General features: G+C 53.7%; 1 protein-coding gene across 9 annotated transcripts in view; it reads left to right on the forward strand.

Annotated features, from left to right (window-relative positions):
* FRMD4A (FERM domain containing 4A) overlaps positions 1-15895 on the forward strand; it is a 299740-nt gene that overhangs the window by 267486 nt on the left and 16359 nt on the right. For 8 of the 9 annotated variants that reach the window (XM_045788190.2, XM_045788179.2, XM_087857683.1 and 5 more), the window contains 6 exons: positions 2909-3031; positions 6041-6269; positions 8575-8631; positions 10941-11178; positions 11978-12145; positions 14111-14973. In XM_045788190.2, the coding sequence (XP_045644146.1) occupies positions 2909-3031; positions 6041-6269; positions 8575-8631; positions 10941-11178; positions 11978-12145; positions 14111-14973 (1678 nt within the window). The remainder of the gene's footprint in view (positions 1-2908; positions 3032-6040; positions 6270-8574; positions 8632-10940; positions 11179-11977; positions 12146-14110; positions 14974-15895) is intronic. The other variant, XM_087857684.1, reaches the window with a different exon arrangement.

Consider the following 15895-nt stretch of genomic DNA (forward strand, 5'->3'; position numbering starts at 1 on the left):
AGAATGAGATCGCATTACATTTCAACTTGGCTTAATTAGGCCCTGGGTTGATTTAAACCGGAGCCTGCACGAAGCAGACCCTCATGAGCACAAATCCACTGCAAAGCTTAAGAAAGCAGCTGGCCTGACCAGGGACGTGCTCTGTGATACTCTTAATATTAGTAACCTTTTTATAGAGAATATGCTGAAAGCATTGAAAAAATATGGGCTTGGGTGTCTGCATTTAATAATTTGTAAAGCCTTGTTTTGTTTTTAATAAAGGAAATGTCCCTAAACCCAGCAGGGAATCCGCATCAGAAAATTGGAGAAACATGTCAAGGCAGGGTTAGCAGGCATTATAAAGGCCTCCCTGTCTCTCTTGAAATAAAAGCAAAATAAGGAAAACAAAGCTCCCACTTCTTAGAGTGTGGACACCAGAAAACAGAGCTGGAGTGAAAGGAGTCGCCTCTCTGGGGAAACAGGCCCTGGGGCCAGATGGCTTCTGTGCTTGCTCACCAGTCTCCTGACTCCCCATTGTGAAGGGACACGGGAGAACTTTCTCAGTAACTGTTGGGCTCTTTCTCTGGGTTATACGCACCATGCATTCTTAGCTCCGTTTGGAGAAGCGCTGTTTGTCTGCTGGGGAGGGGGGCGCCAAGTGGAGCAGAATGAGCGGACACGGCTTACATCCTGCCACACGCTCAGAACAGAAGGAAGCAGGACGAGCCCCTCCATAAGAGCGCGTGAGCCCGTTCCTCCCCCCAGCAGCTCTGCTTACATGGGAAATCAGATTAAATATGGAGAATCAAGGGCTTGACTCCAGCACCTTCCAGCAGATGCTGGAAAATCAGTAGCCTCATGTTTTTAAAGTAGTAAACCACAGACACTTTGGAGTTATAAATCAATGGTCATGTTAATGTTCCCCTCCTTTCTGTAAGTTTCAAAGTAGAAAGGAAAAGTCCTAACAGTATAAAATCCTCAGTGTGTTGTGTTATTTATAGACCAGCTTCTAGGGGAGTAGATAAAAATGTTGCAGAATAAACACATAACTACTCGGGAGACATGTGAACCACATTTTTTAAAAAAAACAGGAAAGAAAATTGCAGAGCATTTCGTACTCAATAATTGGCCATTATGTTCTGAAATGCTTACACTAGGGAGTAAAAAGCCCAAGAGTTCATTTCCTGGTGGCCCGAACACAGAAGGAGAGAGGCCCAGGAGAGTGAGCGGTGGGTGTTTGCACATGCCAGTTCTCTCTCTCTCTCTCTCTCTCACACACACACACACACGTGTGCATGTGTGCACACACACAGTGCCTGCACATACACCCTAGTCACACACACACACAAGCATACACATATACCCCAATACACACACCCCATTGCACTCACACCTCACCTGCACATAGGCACCCTACTGTGCACACATGTGTACCCTAGTCTCACGCCCAGTGCGTATATGCGCACACACACACCAGTGCATACACATACACAGCCTAGTGTACATCAGTGCACACATGTACACACCCACACAGTGCATGCACCCATCCCAGTGTGCACACACACAGCAGTGGGGAAAGACCAGATCACTCCTCCTATTGGAAGGTGGGTGAACACCTGGAGTCCTGTGTCTGGCGCTTTCTCACCCATTGCACACTCATACTGGGCCATTGCACACTCGTACTGGGCTGCCCGGCACAAAAGCTATTTGTGTGGACGGACAGGGAGCTCTTCCGTGTCGGAGCTGCCCCGTAGGCGTGGACTGGGGACTGGAAACCTAGGGCTGGGCTTTGCCCGGAAGTACCGCCCCTGCCAGTGGAGACGCACAGTGGCCCTCCCACAGTCTTGCACCTGGAAGTGACTCCGTGCAATTGATGCCTTGGCTCCACCAGTGGATTAGCCACTGACTCAGATTTGATCTTTATTCCCAGACATAACCCTTAATATGGAGCCTTGTTCTAATCCGGAATCACTCCAAAGACTTCGGCGTCTGCCAGGATCGCATCAGCGAAATTCACGTCCTTAAATTCACACAATTAGATTTCTAAGAGCTGAAAATGCACAACAGATCTTTTTTAATGGCTTGTCAGTAAAATGGATTATATTTTCAGTTTCTACTGAAACTCTTATTTGTATACATGTAATGTTTTTTAAGCTCAGCCTGCTCCTTGAGCACCTAGCCTGAGTGGAGTAATTATTATTTATGTTCAGTTTCTAATTTTTGTAATATGCACCTTTCTTGGCTTTGCCATTTAGATACCACTCCTCCTAAAAACACTCATTTGAAGGACATTTTGAACTTAGATATTTGTGAGGGAAAATCTGATGTAGTGGAAAGAGCACAGAAACTGGAAAGACCAGAGCTGTCGCGTTGGCTATGCCCCCTCCTGGCTGTGTGGCCCCACCTGTCATGTATCAGGCGCAGGGGAACACTTGGGAAATTAACAAATGGGTGAGATTCAGGTTTTATGATGAAAGCCAATGGTCATTTTATTTACCCAAAAGAATTTTACTTTGGCAGAAACTTTGAAGCACGTCTGTTCGGTAAAGGACTGCTCTCATACTTGTTTAGAGAAATGAGGGGCACCTGGATGGCTCAGTCAGTGAAGCGTCTGCCTTCTGCTCAGGTCATGATCTCAGGGTCCTGGGATCAAGCCCCACATCGGACTCCCTGCTCAGTGAAGAGTCTGCTTCTCCTTCTCCCTGTGCCCCTGCCCCCTGCTCATGCTCGCTTACTCTCTCAAATAGATAAAGTCTTTAAAAAAGAGAGAGAAATGAAATTGCATTTCAGGAGCCCTTACTTGGACATATTGCTAAAGGTGGCGATTTCAAGTCTATGCACTAAATCCACGCTTTGAAGTGCATACGTCCTAGAAACCGAGCGTGTGCCCTCTCCTGATTTCTGTTCTCATGCTGTTACACGTATGCAGGAACTGACAGGCAAGCTGCCCGTTGAATATCCCTTGGATCCAGGGGAGGAGCCACCCATTGTTCGAAGAAGAATCGGGACAGCCTTCAAGCTGGATGAACAGAAGATCCTGCCCAAAGGAGAGGTGTGTCCTTCTTGATATTGTTGGATTCTCCCACCTTAGCCATATTTCTCCTAAATGTTGGGGCGTCCAGGTTTTCTGTAACAGGGTCTTCATTCTACCCAGTGCCAGAGGCCGTTTCCCCTTTCCTCCCCAGTCTCTTCCCTTCTCCCTTTTAAGTTAGCTGCTCAGTGTGGGGCTCCCCTTGGTAGGGTTCTTTAACTTGCATGAGTAAGCATTTTGATTTCTGTGGAAGTTGTTTGTCTAACATGATAGGCCTGTCACAAGTGGCTAAGTGAAGCTTGGGAGAATATCCCAGAGACACTCAGGTGTACCTGTCTTTTTAATGGCCTCCCAGCTCTTTGTTACTCAGAACCCAGCCTCGTGTGGGAGGAAACAACCAAAGGAGAAGGAAAACTCAGGTCATGCCCGCAGGCGCAGGGATGCCGTTGGCTGGGGAGAGACCGTAGGGTCTGCCCTCAGGGGCCTTCCGCTCCCCTTGCTGCTGACATTGCTGCTGGAGGATGAGCAAGATGCTGGGCCGCCCCGAGGTCATTTGCATTTGGGGGAACTGCTGTAACATCGCTCCTTCATCCCCCTTGACACGATATGTGGCTGGGGGCTGGAGAGTCCCTATTTGGGAGGTGTGGGGACTTGGGTCTCCATCTGGTTAACAAGCTCTCCAGCCTCAGACCAAGAGAGATTTGAGGCCAGGCAAACCTTTAGGCCTCCAGGTCACGTCCAGGAAATGTCTTCCTGGATTGATTCTGAATGAAGGGACTAATTAAAATGCTATTGAACAAAAGGCTTACAAGAGCAGAAATCAAAGCCAAGGGGGAAGGGAGGGGAATGCTGTGTCCATGTTGAAATGTACAGTCTTAGAAAAGGGATTGAGAGAAGCCGGCATTCTTGTGTCACAGCTGCAGTGGGTGAGTGAGGGGTGAATTCCGGAGGGACGCAATGCCCTGCAGCTGGGGACCAGTCTGAGGCCGGCACTAGCAGGGCCCTGGGGGATGGGCAGACTCGCCAGGGGCTTCAGCCACGTCTAATGCTCTGCAGTTTTCCTCTTCTCGAAGAGGAACTTCATAATCCTTACATCTTGGAGCGGTTGCTAGGATTACACGCACTAGTGTGTGGGGAACACTTAGCTTGCTACTTGACACCTGCTTCGTGGTCAGTAACCGTGAGCTGCTGCGAGCGGAGAGGAGACAGCAGCAGCAGGGGCTGTGGGCAGGCAGAGCAGGGGTGAGGGTGAGGGGATTTAGGAGAGCGTCAGGTCAAGTACTTAGCAAATCCGCCTGTCACCAGGATTGCCTGAGGAACTTTGCTCTTATGCTGGACAGACAGCTGGACTAAACTTTGAAGAGCAGACCCCACCTCAGCGAGTGCCCCATTGTTCTGCCCACAGCCCCCAGTGCCTTCCCACCCGCACCTCCTTCCCACTCTCCAGTAAACGAGGCCTCTCCTTCCCCGAGAAGTCCGTGTGCACCCCTGTCTTCCTTACCTGCCCCTGCATGTATTGGTCCACAGTTAGTGACAGGAAGCACCCCCGAGTCTGCATGAGCTGGTGCAGAGATCCTCTACGAAGGAGGGGCCCCCAGGCCCAGCTCTGTCGCTGCCTCTGGTTCTCCTGGGAACGCTCTTGGCTTCCCTGTCCACACCACAAGCAGCCATCTGGACTGCCAGGGCCAGTGGCCTTGTGCGTGTCTGTTTCAGGAGTTCGAACTGGTCCTGGGCTCCCACCCTCGGTCAGGTCCCGGGCCAGGGCCCTCCTCACCACCCGGGAACAGCTGCTTCTAGCGAAGCCTCACAGACCAGCCTTTGTCCTTGGTGACTTGTTTCTTTCGAGACCCTGGGCGGGAATCCATCTTCATGTTCCCCTCCCTCCGGAGAGCGAGTGAAGCCAGCATCCGAAGGACCTGGAAGGAAGTTATCATCTCCGAAGCAGCTCTGTGTAATCTCCGTGCTCCCCCCTCCTGGTCCCTGCTCCCCCCTCCCGGTCCCTGCTCCCCTCAGGCTTCAGGGGTTCAAACACAAGTGAATCCGGCTGAGAGTGCTGTGCCGAATGGAGGCTCCTGGCCATAATAATGGCCTTTATTATCCGGCCATTAACCGGGAAGATCGGCCCGTTCCCACAAACATGGCGATGGGCTCCCACGGTCCGTTCCGGTCAGGTTTTTGCAGCGAGGTGGGCAGCCTGCAGGCCGTCCCCGTTCATCTGCCCAGTCCTGGTGGCCACAGCCTCATTTCTCCTGGGACCAAAACTGTCTGAGGTCATATTCACCCATCCGCTCCTTCTGGCCAAAGGCAGGGGTGGAGGCCACAGGGAGGTGCCCGAGGGGAGATCGGAGAATGCCCTGAAGCCATCCCGGGAGTGGGGGCCAAGCTCCTCCGCCCTCCCGTCCATGCCTGGCAGCCCATCGCTGCTGCAAACGGGCAGGCGTGAGGGCGGCTGGAGCCTGCAGAAAGGGCTTCCAAAAGAGATGCCAGTAAGTAGGGTATGTCCCACCACAAAGGGCTCAAAATACGCGAGACAGAGGGCATGTGGGAGCTCCCTGCTGCAAACCCGTAGAAGCCTGCTCTGGAAGTAATGGTGTATCGTCAGCCCAAGATGGCAAGGAGACGCCAACCAGACAGGCTCTGGTTCCCACAAGGGTTTGGTCTTCGTGAAGCTTGCTGTGGAGAGCAAGGAGATGAAGCCAAGTGATCCCTGCCTCCAGTCTGCTGCAGGGAAGCTCTGCTTCTGGACGATGCTGCCTGTGCAGCTGCCAACACTTGTCTCCGGAGTGTAACGGGCCGAGGGTCTCGAACGTGGGAGTGCCCAGGGCCTGGCCACCGTAGATTTTAGGAAGGGGGCCATTGCGGGGTCAGACAAGGGTGGGGCTAGGTACAGGGAGTGCTGGTTTCCTAGTAGGAGAGTCTCCCAAAAAGGAGGGGCAGGGGCGGGGAGGAGGGTGCCTGGCTCCCTTAGAGGCTTGCTTAGCACTTAGCGTCCCCCGAAGTGTAAGCAAGCTCCATCTATCCCGCCCACAGGAGGCCGAGCTGGAACGCCTGGAACGAGAGTTTGCCATTCAGTCCCAGATTACAGAGGCCGCCCGCCGCCTCGCCAGTGACCCCAACGTCAGCAAAAAACTGAAGAAACAAAGGAAAACCTCTTATCTGAATGCACTGAAGAAGCTGCAGGAGATTGAAAATGCCATCAATGAGAACCGCATCAAGTCCGGGAAGAAACCCACTCAGCGGGCTTCCCTCATCATTGCCGGTCAGTGCTAAGCCCGTGCCCCGCAGGGGCCTCGGGAATGAACCCCAGCCCCAGGAGCGGGTCCAAGCTGGCTCCCAGGGGGACCTGAGCAAGCCACCTAACTACCCTGGGCCTTATCTTTTTCATTTTTACTACTTTTTTTTTTTTTGATTCATAAAGCAAAGCTAATAAGGCCTGATAGCAGATGAGAGCAATAAAGGTGCTCAGGTGCACAGAGGAGGGGCTTATACAAGTCAAGCCATCCTGAGCACTGCTTAGTGCCCCCCGGGAGAGCCTGCAGCCCTGAGCTACAGGCTTGTGCCCACTCTCACCAGCAGCTGGGCTGAGCTCACCGTGCCCGTTCAGTCTTGCTGGAGTTGTCCAGGCTCTGGACCCTACTCACGTCTGGATGGCTGGGGTACACAGCAGGCCAGCACCCCCGCCGAGCCTCTGTCCTCAGACAGACTAGCTCCCAGGGCTCCTGTCCCAGAGCTGAAGCCAGGGAGGACGGGGCCGCCCCACTCTGACTGTCTAGACCCCTGAGCTCAGGTCAGCAGGGGTTAGGAATCTGGGTGATTCTATTTGGTAAACGCCAGAAGGAAATACTGCCAAATCCACCAACACCATCAAGTCCCCCCAAAGAGTTACAGTCCTTTATTTCTATGTTTAGCAGACTCTTTAGAATATATGTCAAGTAATTCTTTCATAGTTTACACGTCTAAAACAGGTTTGTTCTAGGAAGACCAAAAGTGGCATAGAGGTTCCCAGAGGCTAGGGCAGGCGGAAGGGGGAGTTAGTATTTGATGGGTACAGGTTTTGTCTGGAAAAATGAAAAAGTTTGGGAGACGGATGGCGGTGATGGTTGCACAGCGATGCAAATACACCGAATTGTATGGCTCACAGTGGTTAAAGCGGTAAATGTGTATATTTTACCACAGTTATATATATTACATATATAAATAATATACAAAATATAATTGTGCTACCTTAAAATGTGGGCTTGCTAGGGAAGCCATGCTATACCGGAAACTCCAAGACACCAGAAGTCAAGGTTCTCTGTCCCCTAGTTGTTCACAGTCCGCCAAGCAATACAAATAAAGTGACTTCCTAGTTGAGGAAAACGAGAGGCCATAAAAAAAATCCGGAAATTTGAATAACTGTCTTTCCCCATCCTGCCCCCTCGCCCTTGGCCAAGACTTGTCCCTTCGTCACCCACTTCCGAACAGAGCTGCAGCCAGCCCTTGTCTGTATGATGTCTCTTTGGGGCCTCCTCATGGCCCTTGAAGGCCCTTGGGGAGTCACAGCTCTGCGGGAGAATCCAGCATGGTCACCAGAGCCCAGTATGGGGGGGCACCGCGGGGCCACACCTGTCCCTGGCCAGCCATAGAAGAGCCAGCTTCCCCAGCCTGCCCAGGGAGGACTCTTCTGTGGGCCCCGCCTCCAGAGTCTGTGTTCAGATCTGTGTCTGTCCCCCCGGCACAGGGTCCCCTCCAGGTTTGCAGCCATCTTTTTTTTTTTAACTGCTCAAGAGTATACCTTTTTATTGTGCTGTATTCTTGAAATGATGTTTCTGCTGTGCTTAAATTAGAGGGATAATTCCAGTTCTTCATAGTTCCTTAGCCTGGTGTTTTATTTCAAGAGCTAAAACTCTAAACTTGGAACTTAAGACCTGGACCTTTGGCTCCTTTTGCCGAGAGAGCAGAGCAGACAAACCACTCCTCCCTAGGTGGGCCTCAGTTTCCCCAGATGTTAAAGAGGGAGGATTATTTGGCTCCCTCTTGGGTGCGTCCTCATGGTTAACTACTATCTATAAAAATAAGCCTTGGAGAGAGAGAAGCTGTGCTTAGCAGCTTGTTTTCACTACTAATGACTTAAGAAGTTTATGGAGAAGACATTTATGGCCATAAGAGCAAAGCCAAGTTCCTCACCCTGGTTTCGCATGTGTGGAATAAAGAGCAGTTCGTATCCTTTGGTTCAGTTGGAACACGCCCTGAGATTGGGCCGGGACAATGATGTCGCTTAACCAGGCCAGGCGGCCTTTATCCTGGGTATTAAGCTACTCAGCACTGCCGGGTTGAGGGAAACAAGAGCGCAAACAGGCAGGCAGACACCGGGGCACAGCGCAGCATCAGGAGTAGGGGATGAGCCAGGGATCCACCCCAGGGACTGTCCAAAGAAATGCCAACCAGCATTTTGATTGTGTTTCATGCGCTCTTTCTGATCAGAAAGAGGAGGACGTGATGGTACTAAACGCATGATTTTTACAGAGAGGGCTTTGTCTGGGGAATGTGCGAGACTCATAGACTTTTGCTTTTTGTCTTCTCAGATGGAAATATTGCCAGTGAAGACAGTTCCCTCTCAGACGCCCTTGTGCTAGAGGATGGTAGGTTGTCTGTTTCCTGCTTCAGAACTCAGGCCCAGATCAGACAGGTCTTGAGCTGTGTGTCGTCGGGCACAGCTCGGTGGAAAGGCCAGAGCCAGGCTAAGGTGGCGGCTGAGTGCTCCGCTAGTGCCTCGTCCCCAGCACTCACCCGTGTGGTTGGGAGCGGGTGGGCACAGCGTCAGCTCATGTCTGTTGGAACTTGAGTGTCTCCTGTGGCCCAGAGGTAGGGGACAAGGTGAGAGACCGTGAACGGCGTCCTGTGTTGCAGTTGCCAAAACCACATTTGTGACTAAACACCGTGGCAGTTGCCTTTTGAGTATTCATCATTTCTGGAGGAAAGATGTGGATTTTGGTTGGGTCACAAGTCAAAGATGGAAGCCTACTAGGAAAGCCTAGGGGTGGCAGGAAGAAAACCAGCCCTCCACGTCGTCCTGAGAAATAGTGAAGACGAAAGGGAAGACATCCTTTTAGATTGCTGCTCAGGCCTTGAAACTGTCTTGCTCTTTTCCATTGACCTCTGAAAACCCAGCAGTCACCAGTGTATTTTCTTGGGAAATTCTTAGGAAAACAGAACCGATCCCCCATACCCCAGCCCACCTCCCACCCCCAGCCCACCACCACCACCACACACAGGGGAAGAAAGAATTCCAGGCACAGGACCATCTCTGAGAATGCTCCTGTGGGTTTAAGCCATACTTGGAAGGCCAAGACATTAATGATATGGAAATACATTAAGTGGCAGTTAATTTTTTTTTGCCGTTTAGGGAAACCTCACGTGGGCAGTGCTAAGAGGCTGTTCAGACAGAAAACATAAAACAGTCTACCCAACACAGGGTCATGATCGTTGCGAGGCTGGTAATAGTGCTATTGATTGGGGAGAGGCTGGCAGGGTGTTTACCCGCGGTTTTGGCCCTGCTCTTAGCAATCAGGTCGTAATATTTTTATTGTCAGCTTCGTTACACGGGTGGGGGTGAGGTGAGGCTGCAGGGGGGGGGGCAGGGAGAGGTGTTTTGAGCATGGGAGATCCAGCCCTGCTTCTGGCCCCTGTGGACTGCAGTCTCTCCAAAGGAGGGAAATTGGACAATTTAGTGAGATTTCTTTGTAAGAGAAGAGTTGGGGGAGGTGCCTGTGTTGTTCGCTAACGTGGATGCCTCATTGGCCATTAGTCCCCGGACCCCCAGGTGCCCTGAGGGGCACTGCTGCCTCACCTGGACCCCCACTCCCACTGCAGTCTTGCCCCTTCTAGGGGCTCTTTCCTTTACTGATTTGAGGGGTGGACACACTGGATATCTCCCTCTCCCTTCACCCCTGCCTCGTCTCTCCTGCCTTGCCCGCTTTGAACCCTGCCAGCTGACTGGCTCTCAAACAGGATTTTCATCCTCACACATCCAGGCTTACGAAGTTGCAAAGTCCGCTTATGGCTTTCTGACCAAATCCCCATTCCTTAGCGGGAATCGAAGGCCCCCTGTCCGCTGGGGCACCCGGCTCATCTCCGGGGGACAGCAGGTCAGCTGCACTAGCCCCTGAGAGCAGCCCCCCCCCCCCGCCTCCTCACCAGCCGCTGCCCCAGCTGGACGTGACCCTGGGCTCTGCCCTTCCTCCTCTCTGCCCGTCCGCTGCTGAATTCCCCCCAGCACATCAGGTGGGATAGATCGTGACTCCCCTGAAGGCAGGGAGCAACCTGCCATTCAGTTAATACCTGTAACCCGTCTCCTTCCTGAAGAGCCTAAGGCAGGTCCAAGAGGAAAATGTCCAGGAACACGTTAGAAGACGAGAGAGAGCTGAGGAAAGCGGAGGGTGGATCCCCAGAGCCACCAACAGACAATGACACTCCACATACGTACTTTCTTTCCTTTCTTCGAACCAGTATTTATTGAGCACCTGCTGTGTGCCATCATTCTAGGCACTGAGGCGGTAGAAGTGAACCAAACAGAACCCTCACAGAGCTAAAACTTCCCCACAGCAAATTAGACGCTTACTGTCTACCGAAAGACGACAGTATAATCAGGACTCCATTCTGCCGTGTGGTATGGAGCCATCCTTTGCCGTGGGTCTTTAATGGAACTCGGGCTTCGCTCGGTCTGTAGCAAATCCAGAGTGAAACTCCTCTCCCCGCTGAGTGCCGCTTGAGGTGTTGGTTTGGCTTGTTCTGGTTTGACCTGTCTCGGCAAGTGGGGAAGCCTTGGGGTGCTCTCACTGAGCACGCCCCCGTCTGGATGGCAGGGGTGGATGTGGGCGGGGGTGGGCAGGTCTGTCTGGGTCAGTGGGAGGGACCCTTGCTCAGTTCGTCTCTCTCCATCTCTGCGCAGAAGACTCTCAGGTCACCAGCACACTGTCCCCCTTACAGTCTCCTCACAAGGGACTCCCTCCTCGGCCACCGTCACACAACAGGCCCCCCCCTCCCCAGTCCCTGGAGGGACTCCGGCAGGTGCACTATCACCGCAATGACTACGACAAGTCCCCCATAAAGCCCAAAATGTGGAGTGAGTCCTCTTTGGATGAGCCTTACGAGAAGGTCAAGAAACGTTCCTCCCACGGCCATTCCAGGTGAGCCGGGTGAGGGAGGCCACAGGAGGTCACGGGAAAAAACAAAAAAAACAAAAAACAAAGACTGTCCCAAATAGCATGGACAAGTCGCAGAATCCCATGGGCTGATGGCCTCCTTCCCAGGGTGGCCTGTCCACAGTGCTGCTCTCACAGCGCCCTCTGCTGCTGACCCTGTCGAGGTGCAGCTCCGTCGTGCACAAGGAAAGGGGGTTTTGGGCTCACAGTGGGCACGTTGGCACAGGGTTAGAATGGTGTGCAATGACATGAGAGTTAAGGAAGTCTGGGGCAGCACTATGCATGGCAAGTGAGAGGCCACTCGTAGGAATCCCAAAGTGGCTCAGAACCTGCACCATGGTCCAACAGGATTCTGGAGCCAAACAGCTGTCATCTTAGCTGTGTGTTATCAGCTCATTACTCCGCTGATATTGCAGAGAGGGATTTTTGGAAGGCATTTTTGGTCCACTTCTCTGTTTTTCTCATTTCCTTTAATTATGCCCTTTAAAGCTCCCAGTGGCTGTCTAGACAGGTAAATATTGGTTGGAAAACAGAAACTGTGGTTGAGGGCAGGAACTACGCAGAACAAGGCTGAGGAGGGTGTTTGTCTCACACCACCATGGGGATCAGGGATGGGGACCCCCACCCACTCTGGGGTGATGGCGGAGTACCACAGTAGGAATCTGAGGGAGAGGTGGGGCGGTCCAGGGCAAGCTTTCCCGACATCAGCCCTGGCTAGGTGGCCCCCTGGGAAGAGGGACAGTTGTGTCTGGCAGTGACCAGCCTGGTGTCCTCTGGTTTGCAGCAGCCACAAGCGCTTTCCCAGCACAGGGAGCTGTGCCGAAGCCGGAGGGGGCAGCAACTCCCTGCAGAACAGCCCTGTCCGCAGCCTCCCCCCCTGGAACTCCCAGTCCAGCATGCCATCCACACCAGACCTCCGGGTCCGGAGTCCCCACTACGTTCATTCCACGAGGTGAGTGGACCAGGCCTTTGGGCCAGTTCCTTCCCTACAGCAGACCTGCTTTTGTGAATCTTGGCATTGCTGGCCCCAAACTGGCCCAAAGAATTGGTGAACTAGGGTCAGGCCTGAACCAGCGAGGCAGGTTCTTGTTAAAGCAAAGCAGGATGAAACTCCGAGCTGGCAGCAGTCAGCCCATGTTAGCCACAAGGCCTGTTCTTATCCCAGTGGCTATGTCCAGTGGGTGCCAAGAGTCACCTGGAGAATCCCCAGGCTTCTGGATGCAATGGGCATGGAGGGAGCTTTCCTTTTTTTTTTTTTTTCTTTAAGATTTGTTTAAAGTAAGCAATCTCTACACCAGACGTGGGGCTTGAACTCACAACCCTGAGAAGAAGAGCCCTGTCCTCTACTGACTGAGCCAGCCAGGCACCCCATAGAGGGAGCTTTGCTAATCAACATGGAGGCAGGGCGGCAAGCCAGAGCAGGGAAGCCTCCTGCACCCAGAACAACCTTGCACTGATGCGGGTGATCTTTATTCTGTAACCTTCACATAGCTTCCCACCGATGCCTCCCTTTATCCTGGACTTTTCAATGCCTCAAGGTGTAAATCCATTGTAGAGCAAAAGGAACACGCAAAAGTGAAGCTGTGAATCACACCTTCTTTTTCTGAAAAGAGGCAAAACCAAAGCCATCATTCCATTTTATCAAAAACTGATTGCCCAGGACTGTGGCTCAAAGGATGGATTTATATAGGATAAGATTGAGCTCTCCAGGCAAGATTGTCTCATTCATTCATTCACGCAACAAATATTTATCAAGTGCCTTTATCAGGTACCCCCGTAGGGGATAGAGCAGTGAACAGAACAGACCACAGTCCAGCTCTCAGTGGAGTGATATTTTAGCAGTGGGGAGTCACAAGAAAGAAAAATATATGTCAAGTGGTGATAAGCACAAAGAAGAAAAATGAACAGGGCAGGAGCCTACACAGTGGCAAGAAAGATTCTCTGTGAAGTGAAAGCATCAGGCACAGGGAAGTTCTCTTTAATAAGGTGACGTTTGAGCAGAGATGGGGGTGGATGGGGTAGCAAGTTCTGAGGCCATCTCGGGGAACGGGAGGGTCAAAGCGCAGAGGCAGGCCGGCACGTGGCATGTTCCCGGGAAGCCAGTATGGCCAGAGCAGATGATGGAGAGGGTGAGACCAGAGAGGAAACTGAGGACCGAGTCCTCGAGGGCCCCTCGCTGGGGACTTCACATTCTACCCTGAGTGACAGAACGGGAACTCACCTCTTCCTGTATTTGGCCAGTGGGGCCACCCTGAGTTTCACATGTATCCTAGCATTGTCCCCCGTGACAGAGATGGATGTTTATAGCGTGGACTCAAGGAGCCAAAGTAGTGGCGTGGTATTTGTACCAGTGTTGAGTGTTCCGTGCTCCAGCAGCCGTGCATTTTAGTCCCGAGGGAATGGAGACCCTTCTTGTGGGTTTCATAATAGTACTTGAACCCTGAAGCGCCCTCTGTAGACTGTTTTTTGATCTACAAAAAGGGGGCATTTCATCTGATTTAACATAATACTAGAACAGGGATTCTTTTGGTTCTTTGTATTTATAGAACCCCTTTCCACCATTAAAGACAAAACGAAGAACAGTCCAGGCTACTGGCCTGTTTTTTCAGAGGACACCCTTCTGTGGGTGCTGCCTTCTGTCCCACGCCCACTCAGAATCAGGTATCGTGGGCGAGGCCCCGCTGGCCTCCCGGGATCTGCGGTCCCCTCTGGCCCCTTGTGTTCACCTGGTGTCAGCGGGGAGCCCCGTGAGCCCCAGGGCAGTCCTGCTTCTGCCCGGTCTCCTAGACCCCCGTTCGCTGGCAGCTCCCGGCTGGGCGTTCTGCCCTTTCCTGGGTCCGACGACGGCAGAGCCTGCTCCCCCCACCCCATACTCCCTGCCCCGGACGCCGCAGACCCACCCGCCGTCTCCCCGCAGGTCGGTGGACCTCAGCCCCACGCGGCTGCACAGCCTCGCCCTGCACTTTAGGCACCGGAGCGCCAGCTTGGAGTCCCAGGGCAAGCTCCTGGGCTCGGAGAACGACACGGGCAGCCCCGACTTCTACACCCCACGGACTCGTAGCAGCAACGGCTCGGACCCCATGGACGACTGCTCCTCCTGCACCAGCCACTCGAGCTCGGAGCACTACTACCCGGCGCAGATGAACGCCAACTACTCGACGCTGGCCGAGGACTCGCCGTCGAAGGCGCGCGCGCGGCAGCGGCAGCGGCAGCGGGCGGCGGGCGCGCTGGGCGCGGCGAACTCGGGCAGCATGCCCAACCTGGCGGCGCGCGGCGGCGGCGCGCACGGCGTCTACCTGCACAGCCAGAGCCAGCCGAGCTCGCAGTACCGCATCAAGGAGTACCCGCTGTACATCGAGGGCAGCGCCACGCCCGTGGTGGTGCGCAGCCTGGAGAGCGACCAGGAGGGCCACTACAGCGTCAAGGCGCAGTTCAAGACCTCCAACTCGTACACGGCGGGCGGCCTGTTCAGGGAGAGCTGGCGCGGCGGCGACGAGGGCGACGCGGGCCGCCTGACGCCGTCGCGCTCGCAGATCCTGCGGACTCCGTCGCTGGGCCGCGAGGGCGCCCACGACAAGGGCGCGGGTCGCGCCGCCGTCTCGGACGAGCTGCGCCAGTGGTACCAGCGCTCCACGGCCTCGCACAAGGAGCACAGCCGCCTGTCGCACACCAGCTCCACCTCCTCGGACAGCGGCTCCCAGTACAGCACCTCCTCCCAGAGCACCTTCGTGGCGCACAGCAGGGTCACCAGGATGCCCCAGATGTGCAAGGCCACGTCAGGTGAGGGGGGGGGGGGGTGCCGGGCACGCGCGCGGTCGCGGGGCCGGGACCTGGCGGCTTGTTTTCGGGGCTTCCGGGTTTGCTCAGAGAGCCTTAGTTCTAGAAACCTTGACGCCAGACAGGTGAGACTGGAGGCCTTTGGGGGGCCCCCTCCTTCACGCCCTCGGTTTTGCCCAGAGCGAAGACCTCAGAGAGGGTGGGACAGCGCTGGGTTAACTGGTCCCCATTTCGGCTTCCGAGGTCGGGGCGCAAACCGTCCCTCCAGCCACTTCTGGTAGGGACAGTCAGAGCAGCTCTGTGCAGACGGGTCTCGGCATTAGCCATTGCAAGGTGCACCTTTACCCTGGTGAAGAGACACTAGTTACAGACCCGAGTGGCCCCTTCCACAGGGACACTGGCTCTGGGCTTGGGCACCGTGTCCCCTGGGTCGGGCTGAGTGGCGGCTCCGGGGTGGAGACCAGAGCTCGACTGTTAGAGCTAAGTCCCAGCTGCTCCAGAGTTCCCAGCTCCGTGATGTTAGGAAGGTGACCAGAGGAATTTTTGTAAAGTGCTTTCAGTACTTGATACTCTATCTTAAAACCTTTCATGATCTAATTAAGGGTTACTTTTTATTCTTGTACTAAGAGCATTGAGTGGGGCCAGAATGGACACCACCACCCTTGGCTTCAGAAGCTACTTTCCCTTCTCAGTCCCTCTCTGGGAAAGAACAGTGGTGACAGGGCTCTCAGCACGCACAGAGGGGGACTGTGCGGCCAGGAGGCTCTGCTCAGACTGACCATAGGGAAAGAAAGGGGGAGGATGCTGAGATATAGGATTTTTAAAAATAGAAAAAATGAGAGTAGCAAACAGAAGGAACTCTTGAGTCAGGATCCTACTTGTGATGGGAGAGAGTTAGGTGAGGGTAAAGATCGGGGGAAGGACA

This window comes from Ursus americanus, chromosome 31 (assembly GCF_024610735.1).
Source record: "Ursus americanus isolate L20-20 chromosome 31, mUrsAme1.1.p, whole genome shotgun sequence".
NCBI classification, from domain to species: Eukaryota; Metazoa; Chordata; class Mammalia; order Carnivora; family Ursidae; genus Ursus; species Ursus americanus.